The sequence below is a fragment of the Natrix helvetica genome, assembly GCF_964273705.1.
Source record: "Natrix helvetica genome assembly, chromosome: 1".
Classification (NCBI taxonomy): domain Eukaryota; kingdom Metazoa; phylum Chordata; class Lepidosauria; order Squamata; family Natricidae; genus Natrix; species Natrix helvetica.
This window is the reverse complement of record NC_138548.1, coordinates 157,806,315-157,828,496: the sequence shown is the minus strand read 5'-3', so window position 1 is coordinate 157,828,496 and position 22,182 is coordinate 157,806,315. Positions and strand designations below refer to the sequence as shown.

Sequence of the window (22,182 nt, the reverse complement as noted above, 5' to 3'; positions counted from 1 at the left end):
TGGCTAGGGGGGCGTTCCACCAGGTTCGCCTGGTGCTCCAATTGCGCCCCCTACTAGAGCGGGACGCCCTTCGCACAGTCACTCATGCCCTGGTGACTTCCCGTCTTGATTACTGCAATGCTCTCTACATGGGGCTCCCCTTGAGATGCACCCGAAGGCTCCAGCTGGTTCAGAATGCAGCCGCGCGGTTTATTATGGGGAGTACTAGGTACTCCCATGTAACACCGTTCCTGCGCGAGCTGCACTGGCTGCCTGTGGCTTTTCGGGTGCGTTTCAAAGTGCTGATTGTCATCTTTAAAGCGCTCCATGGCTCAGGACCTAGTTACTTGCGGAATCGCATTCTACCCCACACATCCCTGCGACCAATCCGCTCTCACAGAGAGGGACTCCTCCGGGTACCTTCCGCTAAGCAGTGCGGGCGGGCGGTGCCTAGGAGTAGGGCCTTCTCTGTGATGGGCCCAACCCTCTGGAACAACCTCCCCACCGATATTAGAACTACCTTGGACCTCCGCTCCTTCCGTAAGAAACTCAAGGCCCACCTGTTTCGACTAGCCGGCCTGGCCTAATTGTAATTACAAGTAACACTCACTACTGACCTTCCTGGATGGCTTTTTAAATTTTTAAATTTTGGGGTTTTAAATTGGTTTTAGAATTGTTTTAATTATTTAAATTAGTTTGGGTTATATATATATAGACTGTATGTTTGCGTTGTTCTGTCTGGTGTTTTATGTCATGTTTTGTTGTTTCTATATATGAACGGTCTGTACACCGCCCCGAGTCCCTGCGGGGAGAGGGGGCGGTCTATAAATTTAATAAACCTAAACCTAACCTAAACTGATATAAAATTTACCTTTTCATTCATAATTAGACGACAACTTCATTTTTGTGCCTGTATTCATCAACTCCATTCTCCTAGATCAGACCACCTTTATTCAATCTGTTCCACTTTATTCCTATTTTCCATTCTTTCTCTTCATATCTATTATTTTTATTTCATTACATTCATTCATGGTCTGTATCATTTGCTACTACATTGTACATAGCTGTTTTCCATTTGTTAGGCTTAGCATTACAAGGGCCGCTAAATATTGACTTCTACTGCCTATCATAGTTTTGATCATATAAAGTTTTTACATAATGCATTTTCATAAGATGAGACTGTATGGATTGTTACCAGTCTTAGCTGTACTTGTGCCACAAATATTGCTCCCTGGTAATAGTAAGGGCAGTAATGTAGAATTCTGGCACATTTTGGTTAGTATATTACTGGCACAACCAAGGCCCAGTTTTACGTCTAGGAACTAGATATTGTCTTGCAATCAAACATACTGGTCCCACATTCTAACAACCAGGTCCTTTCAGAATCTAGAGCTCCTTTGAAAAGACTTGCTCTTCTGTTATACTTCTGTTATTATTGGTGTACCATCTAACTTCACAATTTCCTGTCAGCGCAGGCTCTTCTCTTGTTGCTGAAGCTTACAGAATAACAGAGGTCTCCTAGTCCAACCTCCTGCTCAAGCAGGAGACCCTATAACAGGGGTGTCAAACTCAAGGCCCACAGGCTGGATTCTGCCTGTGGGGTGCTTAAATCTGGCCCGCTGGGCCGGCCTGGAAATAACACAGACTGCAGTGCCTCTGTCAGCCAAAACTGGACAAGGGGTGGGGGAAGGAGCTGCAGGAGGTGTCTGCCCGATCCCCCCCCCCCAAGCTAGCCCATGGAGGAGAACTACAATGCTGAGCTGGCCCTCAAACAAATCCAGTTTGACACTATGCCATTTCAGACAAATGGTTGCCCAATCTCTTCTTAAAAGCTTCCAGTGTTGGAGCACTCACAACTTCTGGAGGCAAGCTGTTCCACTGATTAATTGTTCTGTCAGAAAACTTCTCCTAAGCTATTAAAAAAACAGCTTGCAGGAAGGTATTTGAGAGCCAATTATTGTTTAGTCAGGTGCCAAGCTTCCCAAGGAATCTTTAAAATGTTACCCTAACTCACACATTCAGAAGCCAGGAAAATGGCAGGACGGAAGAGTAGTTTGAATTTTACCTCACACTTTGGCAAAAGTTTGGTGGTGGCATTGTCCATCAAGGATCAAAATGGCACAAACGTTAGTTGGGTGTCATTCTATCTTTCATCCAAGGTAGACTTGGACCACAGCCACTCACCCAGAGTCAGGATGGGCACCGGAGACTATTTTTCAGCCTATTTTGCAGCGGCCATGTTGACATAAAAGCATTGGATGGGAGATGACTATTGTTTGGGGTTTATTTATGTTTGTGAATGGTAATGGGGATGGTGAAAGGAGGGAATGAAAGCAGTACAGCTCCCAGAGCCACCTGCTTCTCTTCCCATCCTTAATTTTTTGGGGGGAAAAGAAACATGACTCTCAAATACATTCTTCCCTCCATGAAGAAAAAAAAAAGAACACAGTGGCCATGCTGACTGCAGGTTGAGGCTGATCCCAGTCTGAAATTATGCTGTTGCAGCATCTTACCCAATGGAATGTATGAATTAATCTCAAGATCTTCTTGTTTATGCTGCTGAGGGAGAGGCAGACCATGGCAAAAGCAACATGCTATTTTGGGGTGACAAAATACCAAGACTCAAGCTGACATCTTTCCTTCCTGCTACTTTATTAAAGTGAAGGAATGTGGCAGGGGTGAAATTCAGCAGTTTCTGGAGAACCGGTAGTGGAAATTTTGAGTAGTTCGGAAACCTAGCAAATATCACCTCTGGCTGGCCCCGCCCCAATCTATTCTCTGCCTCCCGAGGAAATGGGGATTTTGCAGTATCCTTCCCCTGGAGTGGGCAGGGAATGGAGCTATTGCAGTATCCTTCCCCTGCCACTCCCACCAAGCCACACCCATAGAACCGGCAGTAAAAAAAAATGAACTTCACCACTGGATTGTGGCTAAAGCAAGTATCTCTTCCAAGTTTCATGTGTTGGTTTTATGCACGATATTTGGTAAAATGAAGCTGAATGCATCCACACAATTTTCGAAATGTGCTTTCCGTATCCTTTTGAAATGCATTTTGTCTCCCCAAAATTTACATTCTGTACATTTGTGAACATTTCAAAAGATACCACACAGTAACAATCAAGACAAAGGTTTGGGGAAAGGATCTTACCTTTGGGAAATCAGCTTCTAGAATTTAGGAAGGGGAGCTTATGGTAGGAATGTGATAATGGAACAATCAAGTAGAAAATCATGTTAATTCAGAATGAATAGTAACTGAGGGAACAATAGTTAAACAAGACTGCACTTACCTCAACACTCTACACAGAGATTATCACACAAATAAACCTGCCTTTTACGCAGAGGCCTAACAGTCTTGGAAGATGGAAAAAGTGAGAGAGGGCTCCTTATGCCTATATCCTCTATGCTCTGGTTACTCAGAAGCAACCTACTTCTAGTCATCTCCTTATGGGAGGGGCCCTTTCCAATTGTTACTTATATGCATGTTACATTTTCACTTATGATATTTTATTCAGACAGGAAAGTCCACCTTCTTTAGCCCTTTACTTCCTGTCATTTAGGAGTAGCAATTCTATTAGGTTCTCACTCCAGAGCACAGTGTCCTTTAAAGAAATAGAGCCATTACTTGTCTCCCTCCACTCCCTTCCCTCCTGCTTTCCTCTGTGTTGTATCTATTAGATTATAAACCTGAAGGCAGAAACTATTTAATTGTTTTATTTAAAAAAAAAACATCATTTGTAATACTAAATCAGATCACACCAGAAAATAGATCAATTCTGGTTTATATGAGAATCATCTTATATCCGCCAGAATCTCTATGGCACCCAGTAATTCAGCTCAGTTTTAAAAGAGGTGATGGCAGGAGGGACTGAGTAGGCCCATCATAAGGAGCCCTTTAGCATTATTAGCACATGTCTCGTGCTAGTTTTAAGAGTCTGTAAACGCTATACAATGCCTGCTGCTTTACTACAATTATATTGAGAGAAACAAGCTCTTTTTGAGACAAGAAGATCAGGAAAGAAGAAGGGACGGTATGGAGAATGCACCTGAGAAGTGTGCTAAGCCTTCTGTTGTGTAGTTTTACAAAGAAAGGAGGGTTCAGATGAGAGATTACTTATATCCCAGCCCTAGTACGATAATTTCCTATATGGAGGACTCTGTATGTAGGAGGCATGAAAATCTGTGTCTATGTCAAGGGATTATATTGATCCCCAGAGTGATTCTAGGTATCCCAATTCCCTTGATATACGCTAGTCCAAACAGACTAGCAGGATCCATGTGGGTGGCCCACAAGCTGTGCTCTCCAGAGACTTCTGTGCCAGGGATCCGACATGTGTGCTTCAATATGATTTCTTTGGAGAAGATCCCTGTTGCCAAACTAGAGTTTGCAGGATCCCTTGTCACTGGCCATCTTGACTAAGGTTGCTTAAAGGTTGTTAGTCTGAAAGGCCAGGAGATTACTGTCGTTATTATAGAAGCTGCATGTTGGTGCAATAGCTTAGTGTGTACATATCTAGGGTGCACTTCTATAGACTCTTCCTTCAGATTGATGCTATATTATTCATACTTTGGGGATTCCCCCAAAAATCAATCGAATGCATCCATGATAACATTATGTAAATCTAAGTAATAAATGTATAATGATTTTACTTTGCTAAGTAAAGCAAATACTTGATCCTCGGCTACCATGAATTATGAAATAAAAGGTATCTAGAGTGTTCAACTCAATATACTGATTCAGTCAACCTCACTTTAAAAATTGTATAAAATAAAAATATTTTAAAAACCTTTTAGCAGGAAAGCTGGACTCCTTGTCCTTGGCATTTTCTGATGGTATCAACATTGTCTTCCATACAGTTGTTTTTGACATCTCATCAGAAATATTTATTACAGATGGGTCATCTCTAGAATAAAATCGGCACATTCAGAGTCACAATCAAACAATGAATTTTAGCATTTAATGCAGCCAAAGGAGAAGAAGTGTGCCAGTCTGTTTTAAGGTATTCATTCAAATTACCTGCTAGAACTGTGTGAAACTTTCAGTGGGCAATTTATTTCAAAGGAGATTCAGTCAAAGCATTCTTCAAGGGGAAACTTTCGATCAAATGAATTGAATTATTTGCCCTCCAATCAGTTTGGAGTGATTCAATTACAAACTGAAGATGTAATGGATTTCCTGGTTGAGTTAAGAAAGTGGCAACGGCATTCAATGATTACTTCTCACCCTATTGGTGCCACCTTCGTTGAAACACCTATTTTCCTGGAACCTGGTTACCATGAGGGTTCAGGAAAAGGTGGTTACTTTCAGGTTACTTCACATCACCAACAGTGATGTGTGCATACATCATCTCCGAATTTCCTTTCCCACTTCAGATTTGAGTGGCTGTGCACCATTACGAAGAGCTACCCCCCCCCCCCAGTGACAAATGATCTGCTTTTCAGATGGCAAAAGCCCCAGCTTGCTCCCTGGGACCTCCAGGGGCTTCTGGCTGAGAGTCACCCAGAGCCACTAATGGGCAATTATGAAGTAGAAAGAGCCCATCTCTGGAATTAAGGCAGCTTCTTTATTGGGCTAGACATGATCCAGCTCTACCATATATAGACCAGTAGGCATTTTTAAAGCTTTAGATCCAAACAAGAGCCAAACCAGAAATGAGTTGGGAGTTATATAATCAAATCGCCTGGTGCGCCAATTGCGTCCCCTATTGGACCGGAACGCCCTTCGCACAGTCACCCATGCGCTTGTGACGTCCCGGCTAGACTACTGCAACGCTCTCTACATGGGCCTCCCCTTGAGATGCACCCGAAGACTGCAGTTGGTTCAGAATGCGGCCGCGCGGGCAGTTTCGGGAGTCGTTAGATACTCCCACGTAACACCTCTCCTGCGTGGGCTGCACTGGCTGCCTGTGGCTTTTCGGGTGCGTTTCAAGGTGTTGATTATCATCTTCAAAGCGCTCCATGGCACAGGACCTAGTTATTTGCGGGATCGTATCCTGCCCCATACATCCCTTCGGCCGATTCGCTCACACAGAGAGGGACTCCTCCGGGTGCCGTCCACTAGGCTGTGACAGCGGGCGACGCCCAGGGGAAGGGCCTTCTCTGTGATGGGCCCAACCCTCTGGAATGACCTTCCCCCTGACATTAGAACGACCAAGGACCTCCGCTCCTTCCGCCAGAAGCTCAAAACCCACCTGTTTCAGCTAGCCGGCCTGGCCTAATTCAAGCTTTTCCACCTCAGTTTGTATTTTTAAATTTTACAGTTTGGTTTTAAGGTTAGGTTTTTAATTTTTATAAACTTGTACAGGGGTCTATTTAATCCAATTTTAATTATATTTATTATCGATTGTATGGTTTTAATTTTGTACCTGTACACCGCCCCGAGTCCCTTCGGGGAGAGGGGGCGGTCTAGAAGTCTAATAAACTAAACTAACTAAACTAAATCCCCACTTTTTGAATTTTGCACCAGGGTTATCATCAGTGGTGGGTTTCAAAATTTTTTAGAACCTCTTCTGTAGGTGTGGCCTGCTTTGTGGGAGTGGCTTGCCAGCCATGTGACCGGGTGGGAGTGGCTTGCCAGCCATGTGACTGGGTGGGAGTGGCTTGCCAGCCATGTGACTGGGTGGGCGTGGGCAACTTATAAAATGTGGTGAAACTCACTTAACAACGCTCTTGCTTAGCAACCAAAATGTTGGCTTTGAAGCTTGCAAGTATTAAAGCTTAAATTTGAAGCATGCAAGTCTTAAAACTGTCAAGTTTCAAGACTCTTGCACCCCTGACCCTTTAGAAAAAAACCCCAGGGGTGTGCAAACTTGACAGCTTTAAGACTTTTGGACTTCAACTCCCAGAATTCCTCCTCTCGCTCTTCATCTTCATGATGTGCGGACGGGCAGGAGGAGGGAGCTGGAACCAGTTCTAAATGGCACTTTAGATTTGTGGAACCTCTTCTATAGAAGAGGTTAGAACTGGCAGGAACCCACCCCTGGTTATCATCATTAAAATCAAAGGAGATGCAAAGGTTTTCTTCTAGCACGGAATGAAAGCGATGGGGCTTTTGTTTTTTTAAATAGAAATCACAGAATTTGGTTTGAATCTTGTGGATAAAAAGGGGAAAATATTTTTATAGCTTTTATAGCTTTCCAGTTTAACTGGAAAAAGGGGATGGGGGAAATAGTTAAATACACTCCTCCTCAATCCAGTTATGAAACTACTGCATTGCATCTCTTTTAGTTCTAAAGCATCAAGAGAAGCCAAGATTCACTTCCCCACTGACAGGGAACACAGTTAGTTCTGAGTAGATTACCTGCAGTGTCCTTCAAGTGGCAACTGGACTGTTCCTTCCTCTTCCATTGCTAACATACTTTGTTCCTCCTAAGACAAAAGAAAACGGAGAGGTTGACCAACAAATTATTGCAGCAATATTGAAATTTTCAGATCCAATCTCTTCCCCTTAAAAAGAGCATAATTTCTTCACTTCTTTTCCATCCAAATGTTTTTTTAAATTGTTCTGAGAAAATCAAATGTCATTTCAGTGATTTTTCTCATTCATAAATCCTCTTAGAAATTGTAGGTGCCAGAAATTAGGCATTTGCTCTCCCCTGCCAATTTTGCTGTACAAATCAAGATTAGAAATCAAGAAAATAAAAATAATGAAATTAGATAAAGATAGAGATGATAGGGAGAGCGAGAGACAGAGACAGACAGTGAAATATGATAGACAGACAGATGATATAGAGAGATGCAGAGATAGATATCAAATAGAAGATACTATAGATAGTCCATTTGCAGTACTTCTCTTGTTTTGTGTGTAATTTCTATTCATTTCAATAGAAATAGTATAACTGCATTTTGGGAACATTCTATATCTTCCTTCATTTCATGATATTCTTCTCCTCCTTCAAGCAGTCCAGCTCAGCCAAACAATACTGATTCCCTTGCCTTGATTTTGCCTATTGGCAGGAAGCTTAAACCAATTATGGAATCCTTGGTGCTTGGTTATTTTCTTGCAGACATTTCATTATCAACTTAAGTAACATCATCAGTCTGTAGGAGAAAAAGCAACCAAGCTCAGAGAGCACCAAGGATTCTACAGTTTAACCTTAAACTACAAATATTCTCTGAAACCCATGATGGTGAATCTATGGCATGTATGCCCGAAGTGGCACACAGAGCCATGTCGCCTAGCACAAGTGGCGGCGCCTGTTCCTTTTCTGGGTTTCTGGCGCGCATCCGTACACGATGATCAGCTGACCTTCATGCGTGCAGAAGTGCCGGAAACCAGAAGAAGTGGGCTTCTGGTGTGCACATGCGTGCCAGCCAGTTGATTGTCGCCATCACTGTCTTAAACCAATGGCCTTATTGGAGACCTGGGGTTTGAAACTCAGTCATCTCGCCTTAGTCTTATACTCTTAAGTGAAGAGAGAGCAATAGATAACCCTAATAGCAACGGCATTCAAATAACATTTGGTATTTCTGCTAGGTTGTTTCCATTCAAAAATCATCGATTTTTGATGATTTGGGGCTTTTTTTTACTCAATCTGCTGGACAAGTAGCCACTAGAGGTATTATTAGCTCAAGCATTATACTTGATAAAAGAAATACTATAGTGAAACTCTTAAGTTTGTCATCTATTATCCCCGATGGTTTGGAAATGTTACTTCTGTAGATGCAGCCTCAAACTGCATTTGCCTTTTTTAAAAAACCCCAAGTTTATTTATAAACATAGAACTGTGTGGAAAGGCAATACAAGAAAGTGGCATTCAAATGTGGTCAAGGTATAAAAATGGCCATACAGATTCATAACAACAAATCTATTCTAAGCACCCCTTTTAAGTAAAGACATATGTATTGTGTGGGCAGAGGGAGAATTGGGGGGGGGGGGCATGGAACAAATGCATTTAAATGACTGCGTCAACATCAGCAATACAAGTTAAGTTAGTTTCCCACTTACTTCAATGGAAATTAAATAAAACTATCGTATTTTTCGGAGTATAAGGCGCACCTTTTTGCCTCAAAAAAGAGGCTGAAAATCTGGGTGCGTCTTATACATTGAATACAGCATTTTTTGCCTCCTGAAGCCCCGCCCCTTCACCAAAATGGCTGTGCATAGCCTTATGGAGGCTTTCAGAGAGCTGCTGGGGGCTGGGGAGGGCAGAAATGAGCAATAAATGGGCCGTTTTTTGCCCCCCACAGCCCCGAGCAACACTCTATAAGCCTCCATAAGGCTATGCATGCAATTTTTTTGACAAAAAATGGGCCCTTTTTCATGAAAAATGGGCCGTTTTTTGCTGTTTTTTGCCCTCCCCTACCCCCCAGGAGCACTCTGCAAGCCCCCCAAGGCTATTCATGCCTTTTATTTGAACAAAATGGGGCCATTTTTGCAAAAAACGGGCCGTTTTTCGGAGGTTTGCAGAGTGCAAAAACTTTTTTCCTTTTGGAAAGCTCTTTAACTGATGAGAATTATATTGATCAAGTGCTGTACCAGCAGAAACAAAGTCTTAAGGTTTGTCAGTGATTTCCTTCTCCAGCACATGGATAAATACACCTGGAAACATCTACCAACCTACCTACCTACTCTCTCTTTCTCTCTCCCTACCTACCTACCTACTGAATTTCTCTTTCTTTCTCTCCCTCTCTATCCCTCTATCTACCTACCTTTTTTTTTAATTTGCCTCTTCAAAACCTTGGTGCGTCTCATACTCTAAAAAATACAGTGACCGCCCACTCATTATGATGAGGAGCTGTTGAGATAACAGGATTTCCATCTTTGGATATATGTCTGCATCAAATTTAATTTAAATCAGGAATATCACATTAATCCATGACATAATAAGTGGCTGGGAATAAATATTGCTTTCCACCTTGATGTTTAATGGTTACCATTGATGGAAATTTACAGTTATATTGAAGATCAAGCCACAAAATGAAAATCTTGATCCAGTCAAATCAGACTTTTAAAAACATCTTGTCAACTTCATTTCTATCTGTATGGGGAACAGATTTCTATTTTTAAAGCCAGAATAATGGTGTCTTTCCAATTAAATTCCAGAGGCTCCATGTCAAAAATTTTTACTTCTAGTTAATTTTGTCATTTCTAAGCTTCACAGCTTCCCAGGATTTTGACAGCTGAGCAGGTTTAATAATAGCCTCAAATATTTAGTAATGCCATAACATATAAAAATAGGGTCTTGGAAAATATAGCAAATGAAAAGAAAAAAAAATAATTATTTCTGTTTTCCTTTTTGCCACCATTCATATTTCTAAAAAGAAAAGTGCAACATACAAATCAGACCAAAACAAATGCACCCCTGGACAATCCAAAGAAAAAATCTTGTCTACATTTGACACTTCCCATTGTAGGAGACAGAACATATCACTTCTTTTTTTTAGTTTTTGTAATAATTTTTTTTTATTTTTTATTTTCAAAACACAAACAAACACATCCTCCTTTACATACTGTAGAAAGTGTATCAGTTGGTTACAAAAAGGCTTTCGTGCATCTCCTCCACAGTCAACAAACATAATTCATATTAACTCAAGTATTTTAACTCAGATAATTTATACACGTTACCATCATCATACCTCCATTTTCGTTTGACTATAATTGTTTAAACATCCTTCATCATAAAATATACCAAGATTTAATACATAACTACATACTGGCATTTCATTTACTGTTTCTAAAATCCTCCAATAACACTGAGTCCTTATGTCCTATTCTAGCTAAACATCCATAATATTTAATAACAATTTCTGATCCTCCTTTCCAAATCAGTGTTTACAATTTACATCCAGTTTCCTTATGTTGTACCCATACCTATATATATATATATGTTGTTATCATTATCCCTCCTTTATTTAACTATATCCTGTATCATAACATTTTCCCCCTAATAATCAAGACTTAACTGTATCTAATTTAGTTCTTTTTTATTAACCTTTATATATAATCCAAAAGGATTTCTAATCTTCCTTTCATGAGTACTATTCAATATTCATATCCAATTATTACTTATAATAACACTACACATTGTATACATTATTATCATTATCAATTATTTATTTAACTATATCTATTGTCACTAAATTTCACTAAGATTAACGAGTTTTAAATTATACTCTTCCATCTATCAACCTTTTTAAGTAATTAAGCTCCCCGTTAGGAGAGCAAGTATGCAGAGAAGCGTAATGAGAGTGATATGGAATAACATGCACAAACCAGCATACAGAGACACTGAATAGTATAAATATATAGTAGTTTACTATGTAGAAATATAGAAGTATTCAGAGTCCGGTTATCAGTCCAAGTCATACACGGTTCAGTAATTCAGTTATCAATATTCTCAGTTTAACACACAAAATATAGCTAACAGTTGCAAACCTCAATAACTCACTTTACACCAACCAGCTTCTAACAAACACAGAGAGAGAGAAATCTAACAAACATTCTAGCCTTCTCTTATAGCTGCTTGAGGTAATAAACCAATTACATTTCTCTAACATTTAAAGTAACAGTAAAGTAATCATAGCTTATATACATTGGCAAGCCAAGCCTAGGGTTACATCCCTAACACACCTGTATCTTTCCAGTAGCAAAACAGTCTCATATCTTCTGCCATTTGTGGTGTCAGTCCTCTAATCATCACCTTAATCAACTTTGTATGGACTCCTCTTAGCAACTCCTTGCTTGTAAAATCTCTCATGTAATTTTGATGCCCTTCTTCTGTTTCCTTAATCAGCTTATCTTTGATTGTCGGTAGTGTTATCAATGATATTGCTAATAAAATTTCTCTTTAAATTCATAAATTCTTTTGTTTTTTCTTCTGTATCTTGCCATCTGGGGTAGAAATTTCCCTCCATTTAATTCCTCTTTCAGTATTCCACTCTTTCCATTTTCAGAGACAAACCAATCACCATAAATATCAGCAAATTTAATTTCTTTATATTCATTTTCCTCTTTGATTTTTAGGATTTTAACCACCACTTTTTCCACTTGATAAACATCTCCAACTTCTTCATCATATTTTGCTGTTAGATGCTCTAAGTCTTCCAACTTCTTCTCTATCCTTTTATATGTGTTTGATAATTTCTGTATTTCTGAGAATATCTTTTGCAGACTTAACATTTCTTTCTGCTGTTGAAATTGTGCCATTATGTCCAGCTAACAAACACTGCTGCTGTAGCTTGGAAGGTTAACAAGATTAAGCATAGATTCACAATAATGTTTTATTTTCACTTTTCTCTAGTTAAAGATATACTTCGAAGGGATATCTGTATGCTTTTCTTCTTATCACTCTCTATAAACAAGCAGTGAGACCTTGGAGTGCCAAGCCAGGATAATCAGTGAGAAAAGTAAGAGTGTTTCGGTTCCAATACACAAACCTCCAGCCTCCGAGTAGCAGTGTTATTGTTGCAATTTTCTTTGTTTCTTTTTGTATCTTTTTTTTATTTCAAGTTTTAAAAAAAGTCCAATTCTTGAATGAGTTAGAAGAACTCCCACAGTAATGAAAGAGGAGAATTTTAGTCCATAGGTTACAAAGAATCATAAAAGAAAAAAAATAGAAGAAAACTTAATCCATTCGTTTTAAAAGACTTGCATAAATTCCATCCATGAAGATAGCATTTAAAAAGTAAGATAACCTGCTGTCCAAAACCATTCCAAACTTAATTCTGCCACTTATTTCTTCTGTTCTCCAATTTAAATTAATTTTAAGTTTTTTTATAGGCAGTCTCTTTTAAAACGATAAAAATTCCTCACCAGCTGAAAACACTTTCTCTTTCCGTATCCTTCCATTTTGGAGCTGCCCCGACTTCATCAGCCTAATGGCTAGATTTTTTGTCGCCAGCTTGAAGAACTTCTCTTGGATCGATCAGGGACTTTGCGATGCCCCTGAGATCAGCAAGACGTATTCTTCCTCTTCACCGTCTCTGTGGGAGGATTTAGGTCTGTTTGGACCACCCAGTGGCAAAAGTATCAACAGCGATCTCAGAGCATTGAGATCGCATGTCGTCTCATCGCGACATTGGCTCCTCCTCCCCAGAACATATCACTTCTGTCGGGCTTGGGTGCATGATCCAATTATTTCTCCACAGAAAAATTGGGTAAAAGAAATCTGAAAGCAGGAAAATTGCTACCTATTGGTACATGTTTATATTAGGTCTCCCTCTTCTGAGCTGTGGAAATCTGGAGAAGCAGTAGATGGCAGCCAAGAGTTAGAATAATCAAGAAATCATAGGGATTTTTGCAACCAACTCACGCTGACTTTCCTAATTCTTATGCCCAAACCTGTACTATTTCAGAGAAGCATAGATAGATCAGCAGCATCTTAATGACTCCTAGGAATAACTTAACTTTGGGTGAATTGTAATTATTTCATGTAGCACTTCATATTTAAATCAGAGCTTTGGCTACTCCATGTGGAAATACACTTCCTGTTTGCATGAAAAATGTACCAAGAGGCCCTATCAACCAAGCCAAAAATCTTGGTTTATACTTATGCAAAAAAAAAAAAGACATACAAATCCACTCTTGGTGAATTGGCCACCTTTATCTGCAGAGCCACCTGTTAGATTGCTGTTTTCAAAATAGAATTTTAATAAGCTTAATTAATAATATTGGAGAAGGAACAAAGAGAGAAAGTCAAAAGAAAGAGATCGTAAGCATACCTCTTTTTCAGCATCTTCAAGTTTTTTTTTCTTGCTCTCTGGCATCAAATCATCCAGCCAGCTTAGCTCACGTTTGGTGAAAAAGAAGTCCATGAGTTTTCTGACGAACACCAATGCCAAGACCTAATCCAAATATTTATACTATGGTAAGATTATTGACAGGCACAGATGACATATTTATTCTTAGAAGGAAAAAAATCAAAGTCTACAGTTCTAAAATTATTTGCAAAATTCCCTCAAGCAAAGCCAATAATTACTGCTACATGCATCAGGGGTGGGTTCCTGCCAGTTCTAACCTCTTCTATAGAAGAGGTTCCACAAATCTACAGTGCCGTTTAGAACCGGTTCCCTCCCCCCGCCCATCTGCACAACATCAAGATGAAGAGCGAGAGGAGGAATTCTGGGAGTTGAAGTCCACAGGTTTTAAAGCTGTCAGGTTTGAACATCCCTGGGGTTTTTTTCTAAAAGGTTAGGGGTGCAAGGGTCTTGTAACTTGACAGCTTTAAGACTTGCACACTTCAATGCCAGAGTTCCTGAGCCAACATGACTGGAGGAGAAATTCTGGGAGTTGAAGTCCACAAGTCTTAAAGCTGTCAAGTTTGAACACCCCTGGGTTTTTTTTTAAAGGGTTAGGGATGTAAGGGTATTGTAACTTGACAGCTTTAAGACTTGCGTGCTTCAAATGCCAGAGTTTCTGAGCCAACATTTTGGTTGCTAAGCAAGAGTGTTGTTAAGTGAGTTTCACCACATTTTACAAGTTGGCCAAGCCCACCCAGTCACATGGCAGGCAAGCCACTCCCACAAAGCAGGCCACACCTACAGAAGAGGTTCTAAAAAAAAATTCAAACCCACCACTGACATGCATGTAAGTAATTTATCTGAGTTATAGGATGAAGTGGGTATGGTCTGTAAGAGAAATGTTATCCTTTCATTATGAAAAAGAATTTAGTAATAATCACATCCATGCTCAAAATAACTACTGTCCCTTAAAGACAACAATGATTTTTATACGAATTCAGAAATAATGGATTCATACCATCATCGGAAATACAATGGCAGCTTTTGAAACTTTAATAACCCATAGTAACACAAGACAGCTCAGCTGGATGACTGTGAAGAGATGGACTTTTCGAAGGGGAACATGCCTTAGGTAGATGAAATCTGGCTGGTGTTTGGCAGGCATCCAGAATAACTTGATTCTGTCAAAAAGCTAACAAAGAACAAACTAATTGTTTATATTTAGGAAAAGGCATTACATGAGAGAACTTCAAATGAAATGTTTAGAAGAACAAGGCAACCATTGTCTGCCTCTGCTTATGAATTCGCATGCTTATGATTCCCAATTTCTGAATTAATCTTCTGAATTAATCTAATTCAGAAAAGTGTTTAGAATTGCCAGTATATGTGAGAAGTTCTTTAGCAGATCCAGGGTGAGGTTGAAATAATTCAGAAATAATCCACCTTGAGCCATGGTGGCACAATAGTTAGAATGCAGTATTGCAGGCTAATTCTGCCGACTGCCGGCAGTTCAATTCTCACTGGCTCAAGGTGGGTCAGCCTTCCATCTTTCCGAGGTGGGTAAAATGAGAACCCAGATTGTTGGGGGCAATATGCTGACTCTGTAAATGGCTCAGAATGCTCTAAAGCATTATGAAGCAGTATATAGGTTTAAATGCTATTGCTTGTGATTTGCATCTAAATTCCATTCTTTCAATACACACATGAAATTTTAAATAACAAATAAAACATACATATATACATAGTTCAAATCTAACATATCCAAAGTCTTTAAGTTGGAGAAAACTGTTTGAAATCCATGAATGCAAACAAACATAGCAAAATAATTTGGCAGAAGCCATTGGAACTCAGGGATGGAGCAGAGATAATTTTTTTCTACCCACTATTGAAAATTGACTGATTCACCTGAAGGAGAAGAAGTGGCCAGTTTCAAACCTGTTTTCTCCTCATGTACACACATACACATACACACTTATAGTAAATATATATCACAACGATATATAATGGGATTTGTTGAAATCATACCGTAGTAAATCTATTTTTTACTGAAATTTCGTTTTATACATTTGGTGGTATACTTTGTTGTCAATATATCTTGTCTTTTCACTTACAAATAAATAGCCTCCATTTGAACTACCATATTTTTCAGAGTATAAAACGCACCTTCACCCCCCCTAAAACTGGGTGAAAATTTAGATGCCTCTTATAGACAAAATACAGGTGGTTTTGGGCTCCCAAGTCCTCCGTGCATTGCGTTTTCACCCTCCCAGGCCTTCAGAAGTACTCTGCAGTGCTCAGCACGGCCCATTTTCACCAAAGCAGGCCCATTTTTGCAAAAAAAAGGAGGGCTCATTTTTGGGCTCCCAAGCCCTCCATACGTCATGTTTTTTCCCTCTCATGCCCCCAGACGCACTCTGCAGGGCACAAATGGTCTGGGGTTTTTGGTGAAAACGGGCCCATTTTTAGTGAAAATGGGCTGTGCAGAGCACAATGCTTCTGGGGGCCGGGGAGGGCAAAAACGCAATGCACCGAGGCAAAAAACTATTTTTTTTCTTGTTTTCCTCCTCTAAATTTAGGTGCATCTTATAGTCCAGTGCATGTTATAGTCCGAAAAATATGGGACCTAACAAGGATTTTTTCCTCCAGATAGGCAGTTTCCATCATGCCTTTCCCTTGACCCAACTTACTATATTAGCATTAATAACAAGCAAATGGACTCTTGGCCTCTCTGAATCCAATAAACAGGGAATTGTGCCAACCCAACATCTCATGTTGGATGTTGGATTAAAGATACTATTTGTTAATACATCTGAAACAGTGGTGGATTGCACGCAGTACGCCCTGGTATGGGTGTACTGGAGCTTGCCCGGAGCACAGGGTACCCATCCGGTACGGTGCTCCGGAGGGCCCACCCGAGCTCCTTACCTGTCATTTAAGCCTTTGGCGCTTCCGCACACATGCATGGCACGTACGGTACCTGCGCAATTCTCCGCCGAGCAGCTGGAGTGTCGCGGAGGCTTGCAGAAGCGTCGCAGGCGAGTACGACGCATGCGCACACTGCGAGCATCCATGTGGGTGATGCCAGCCATACGTTCCAACCGTACCGGTTAGAATGGGATTCGGAACCCACCACTGATCTGAAATGACCTTATATGTCTTTACTAGCTATTGTGTCTTTAAGTTTCCCAAGCAGGAAACTCATGGCAAGAAGTGGTGGGAAAGGAAACAGGATCATAGGCCCAGTAATACGTCAGATGCAAGCTATCATTCTGGCAGTCTAGAGATATGACTCAAGAGTTTTGCTACCAATGCTGAAGTTTAGCCACCTCTTTTTATGTAGGTTGTACTTTTTTTCACATTTGTGTCCAATTTAATAATGCATAGCAAGCAATAATAACTTGGCTGTGTTGACCGCGGCAACAAAAGAGACAGGGACATAAATATTTCACATCCTCCACTTTACCTGAATTCCTTTGAGAGAAGAGGCACCCATGTAAAGAAATACACCATAAAGTACTGGCATGGGAATAAACTGCAAAAAGTAGAAGGAAAATGTATATCGTCTCAGTAAATTGGTAGTGACAGGCAGCATGAAAAAATGAAGAACCTGGCAATTTATTTATTCATACTGTATTTTTCCATCAACATCTCACATAAGAGCAGACTGAAGATGACCCTGCCCACCTTCATGGATGATGCTTCATTGCTGTAACATTGGCCTGCAGGGTTCACATGCAGAGCTATGCTGTATTGGTGTTGTTGTTTTTTACTTAACTTAATGAGTGAACTCAGAAATTGTGGGTTACAATTTATGGCTTTAACGGGTCACCATAACTTAATAGAATAGAATAGAATAGAATAGAATAGAATAGAATAGAATAGAATAGAATAGAATATTCTTTATTGGCCAAGTGTGATTGGACACACAAGAAATTTGTCTTTGGTGCATATGCTCTCAGTGTACATAAAGAAAAATAAAATAGAATACATTCATCACGAATCATAAGATACAACATAGGTTACTATAATCAATCAAATCATACTAGGAAACAAATAAAACAATATAAATTGTAAACATTCAACAGAAACATGGTTATAGTCATAAGTGGGAAGAGATAGGTACTAGGAAGAATGAGAAGAATAGTAGTAGTACAGTCTTAGTAAATCATTTGACAATGTTGTGGGAACATTGTTCCCACACTTGTTACCAAACTTTTGTTCCCAAACTTGTTCAATACACCACAGTAAAAATATTATGAGAGCCCAGCCATATACATAATATGTAAAATGTTTTTTTTCAAAATCTTTGACTTTCACCCTTCAAATTCAGCTTTGTTCACAGAAGGAAAAGTTTCTCTTGAAATTCTATCATGCCCAGCAAGGTCTCTTGACTCAAATAGAATAGATTTCTTAAGAATGAGCTGCTGGTCAGCTGTTAGAAGAGAAAAAAGAGCTTATCTTAACAATCCTCTGAATTTGGCCATATCTTCTTGGTGAATTTATTAAATGAAATGCCGATTTATTACTTCATTATTGAAATGTTAAAGATTCTACGTGGCACAGGGAGCTTGAGTTAACCAGTACTAGAATTATTCAAATTATTACTGATTGAATATTACTCATATTGAATTAGATTATAAAGATATGATACCAGTAGTATCTTTTCAGTCAAATATTTAGTCTATGAAGGTCAGGTCTATCTGGATGGACAGTAATTCTCCAGGATCTCATCCACCTACTTTTCTAATATTTTGCAACCTAAAATCCTTTGTTTAAAATAGAGATACCCAACATTTGAACCCAAATTCAAAACATATGCTTTATTGTGAAATGGACAAAAAAGTGCATAGCGAAAGTATCATTTGTTCATAGGACCCATGACTTCCAAATTGACGTCAGATGTACATAAAGTGCAATTCATTTTTAGCTTGGTTTTATGAAGTGTATACTTACCTTAAGCACTCTGGTTAAAAAGACTGAGCAGCCCATCAGGATAAATATCATGAGCCCAGTGACCCGTTGCTCGCGAATGCCAAGAAATTTGGGCTGCTCTCCTGGAGCTGAACATTCGGATTCCAACTTTAAGCTGTTCACGTGAGAGATGGATAAAACAGTGGCAGCCACAAACCAAGGCAGGCCCATGATTGAACACACACCAAGCATGAGGGCCACCATCAGCAGGTCCAAGTGATAGCCACAGCCTTTCTGTTAAAATAGAGATGACAACAGACAAAGCTAGAAGGATAGGAGGCAACATCTACTTAGAATATGAACCAACAGTTGCACTTAATAAATGTTTATACGCCAATAAATGCAAAGTACATGAAATTGTATTAAAGTTTCTCCTGTTTCCCCCCCCCTCTTGTAGCGTATCAACTTTTCTCAATCTAATATCTTCTGCCCTAGATAGGATTCCGAGAGCTGTAGTCCAATACATCTAGAAGGCATCGGATGAGAAATATTCACATTCATACACAAGATCAGATGTATCTTTAGTTCCTTCTATACATTCTTCATCCAGGTGAGAAATCACAGCTCAATGCTTGATAGATTGTACTATTTCAAGGGTCTTTATTCCCATATCTCCTAATCTAATAACCTTAGATTAAAACCTTCAACACTCTAGACATTAGCCAAGTTAGGGTATGGATGACTGAAATTGTAACCCAAATGATCCAGGAAACATTAACTTTGATAAGATTGTTTTACAGGATCACTGTTATTTATTTCTTCATATTCTGATCTATAATGCAATTCAAAACGACATCAGAGTCCACTAATTGTGTTGGAATCAGTTTCAAATTACATCTTCATACCTGATGTATAGGACTGTTGCATAAATCCTCCGCCATACAGTATTTATGGAACAGCATCTATGCTGGAGCAGGTTTGCCTATTCATGCTAACAAAAAAACCCCTCTCAGTTTGTGACATGCACTAACCCCCTGTTGCATCAAGAAATATATTCCCCTCTCTACCGACAATCTGTAGTGAAAGATACAAATACCTATTTTTAAATGCTGTCAAGAAGATAATTTGCATTTAAAAATATGCGGAGAGCCTGGAATCATAAAGTAAAAGGTTAAAACAACTTCAGTGGAGTTACTTTCTTACCTTTAGCTTATGTTCTTTCCTGTTTATAATAACAGCTGTAATTTGTTGGTCCATAAATATCAGAATGGTACAAAGAAGAGCCGGAATTAGAGCAGCTAGGACTGTCCACCAAGGATTCGGACCCAAAGGTGAGACAATCCAGCCACGGTCATCCCTGGTAGGCTAAAAGAATTCAAGTACATTTCAGACGGTTGAAACTTATTAAATCAAAACATCATTTGCCCTCTAAAAAGGGGGCAAAATATGTTACATGTTATAAAATCAAAATGTTTTACATTAGGTTCAGACAATTATAATAGCCAGGGCCGGATTTTCCTATAGGCTAACTAGGCTTCAGAGGGGCCTTTTATTTTTATTTATTATCCGTGCCACATTTTTTATAAAGGTTAGTACCAATTACAACATGTTTCATTTAATATATTGATATATATCACAGTAATGATGTATTTTATTATCTCTCATGTAATTTACAAACTTAAAAATGGGAGGTGAAAGGGCCCCATAAGTGAAATAGCCTAGGGCCTCTTTTCATCTAAATCCGGCCCTGATAATAGCTCTGGTGATAGTTCAGAATTTAAAAAATAATAATCCTTGCAAATTTCATATGTCCACAGTGCTTGTTTTTAAAATACAAAAGAGTAAGTGTTAAGGAATGTATTAAAAAATCTACACAGGATTCCCCAGTTAATACTGCAAGATTTTTAGGGATTTAACACAGATATTGGAGCGGGACAAGGAAGTCCTTACTAAGCTTAGTTAAGCAAAGCAATCTGTACTTCATTTACCATTTGAATTTATTCTTAAATTCCTCCATTAAAAATGTGTTATACAAAGTTCATATCCCTGATATTTCAATCAAGTTCAGCATGAAATAGCTATGAGATGCATTGATCATAGCCAATGCCATGTTTTTGTGAGGTCTAGGATAACTTGATGAGGAATTACCTTAAAAACATTTGGAACCTGAAGTTTTGGTGATGGGATCCCAAGGAAATAGTCAACTATCACCATAGATAGGATGGTGAAAAAGACGGCAAAGTCACTTATCACAGACCGTACCTGTAAATATTAAGCCAATCATCACTGAGAATGCAAAAAGTTTTCATAAATGAGCAGGAAAAAAAAGCAATTACCAGGTGGGTTGTTAAAGATTTTAACAACCTTACAGAGTAAATGCTTCAAACTATCTGTCTGACCGAGGCTTCACAAAATCACAAAGCAGAGTCCTTGTCCCGACAAAACCCCTTTTTATTAAGCTAACAGTCTTTCAAAGGTGAATTTACAACCACAGACCTTATCAGGCTTGGAGAGCTGCCAGGCCAATATCTTCCAAACGCAATGCAGTACAAGAAAATACTTGGCAAAGAGTCTCTGAGAGTCACAAACAGATCTTCACACTAATTAAGCAAACTAATTGTCTCCTGCAAACTCCACTCCCCTTTTGCTCCTCTTTATTCCCTATGGGAGGGGTCATTCACCATCAACCTGTTTCTTTGTTCCTTAACTGTTCCCTCCTCCTGGCAGCTCTGTGCATGCACACATCAGGAACAGGCTCGAGTTGTTCTTTTGCCCCACTGATCTCTGATTCCAAAGGCAGCTGATAACTGTTGGCGGCCCTGGTCCCATCTCTGCTTCTGATGCAGAGCACTCATCAGAGCCTTCTCCAGACTCCAGAACTGACCCATGTTCCTCCCCAACCTCCTCACTATCTGAGTCTGCCACCTGCTTCGCTGGCGGGCCACAGCACTACCTGTGAAGCAGTTTTGTTGTTTTTTAAAGTCTTCTTTGTGAGCCTGAAAAATGTACAGTTGCTTTGACAATTATTCAACACAGACAAATGTCTCTCTCTCCTTCTCCCTCCCTCCCTCCCTCCCTCCCTCTCACTCTCATACACACAAAAAGGTAGCACTAGACCATAGGATGCAGAAGCATTTGAGTTTTGGCTTCAGGTGCAAATATGCCTAAAGCTGCCCTGTTGTATTAAAAGATGTTATCCCTAAGGAGGACCTGACACTTAAAGCATACAGATAGCTCTTGACTTAGGATGGACTCTCCAGGCATGCTTGCAACCAGTTCTGAAGCCCTCTGCAGTTATGTAACTGCATTTTGGGTACTTAACAACTGACTTGTATTTCAAGCCATTTGCAACATGTCATGTTCACGCAACCACGTTTTACATTTTCACTGAAAACTGACATTTACTTCTAGTTTTCAGCAAAACCTGGTCGTAGTGAATAACTGATTTGCTTAATGACCACAGCATTGGATCAACAATGGTAAAGCTGGGTTATTCACATGACGGTGGGACATTGCAAAGTCAAGGACTATCGGTACATTTAAAATTTCTGATTTATTTATTTTGCTGAGAATTAATTCCTGCCCAGTTTGGAAGAAGAAGAAAAGTTAAAACAT

At 39.6% G+C, this 22,182-nt stretch overlaps 1 protein-coding gene across 13 annotated transcripts in view; it reads right to left on the bottom strand.

Moving 5' to 3' along the window:
- The window catches only part of SLC4A10 (solute carrier family 4 member 10), a 240,184-nt gene that overhangs the window by 10,081 nt on the left and 207,921 nt on the right, over positions 1 to 22,182 (bottom strand). For all 13 annotated transcript variants that reach the window (XM_081943648.1, XM_081943642.1, XM_081943641.1 and 10 more), the window contains 8 exons: positions 20,716 to 20,829; positions 19,771 to 19,932; positions 18,610 to 18,861; positions 17,120 to 17,188; positions 14,675 to 14,848; positions 13,639 to 13,761; positions 7,277 to 7,344; positions 4,764 to 4,880 (listed from right to left, as the gene is read on the bottom strand). In XM_081943648.1, the coding sequence (XP_081799774.1) occupies positions 4,764 to 4,880; positions 7,277 to 7,344; positions 13,639 to 13,761; positions 14,675 to 14,848; positions 17,120 to 17,188; positions 18,610 to 18,861; positions 19,771 to 19,932; positions 20,716 to 20,829 (1,079 nt within the window). The remainder of the gene's footprint in view (positions 1 to 4,763; positions 4,881 to 7,276; positions 7,345 to 13,638; positions 13,762 to 14,674; positions 14,849 to 17,119; positions 17,189 to 18,609; positions 18,862 to 19,770; positions 19,933 to 20,715; positions 20,830 to 22,182) is intronic.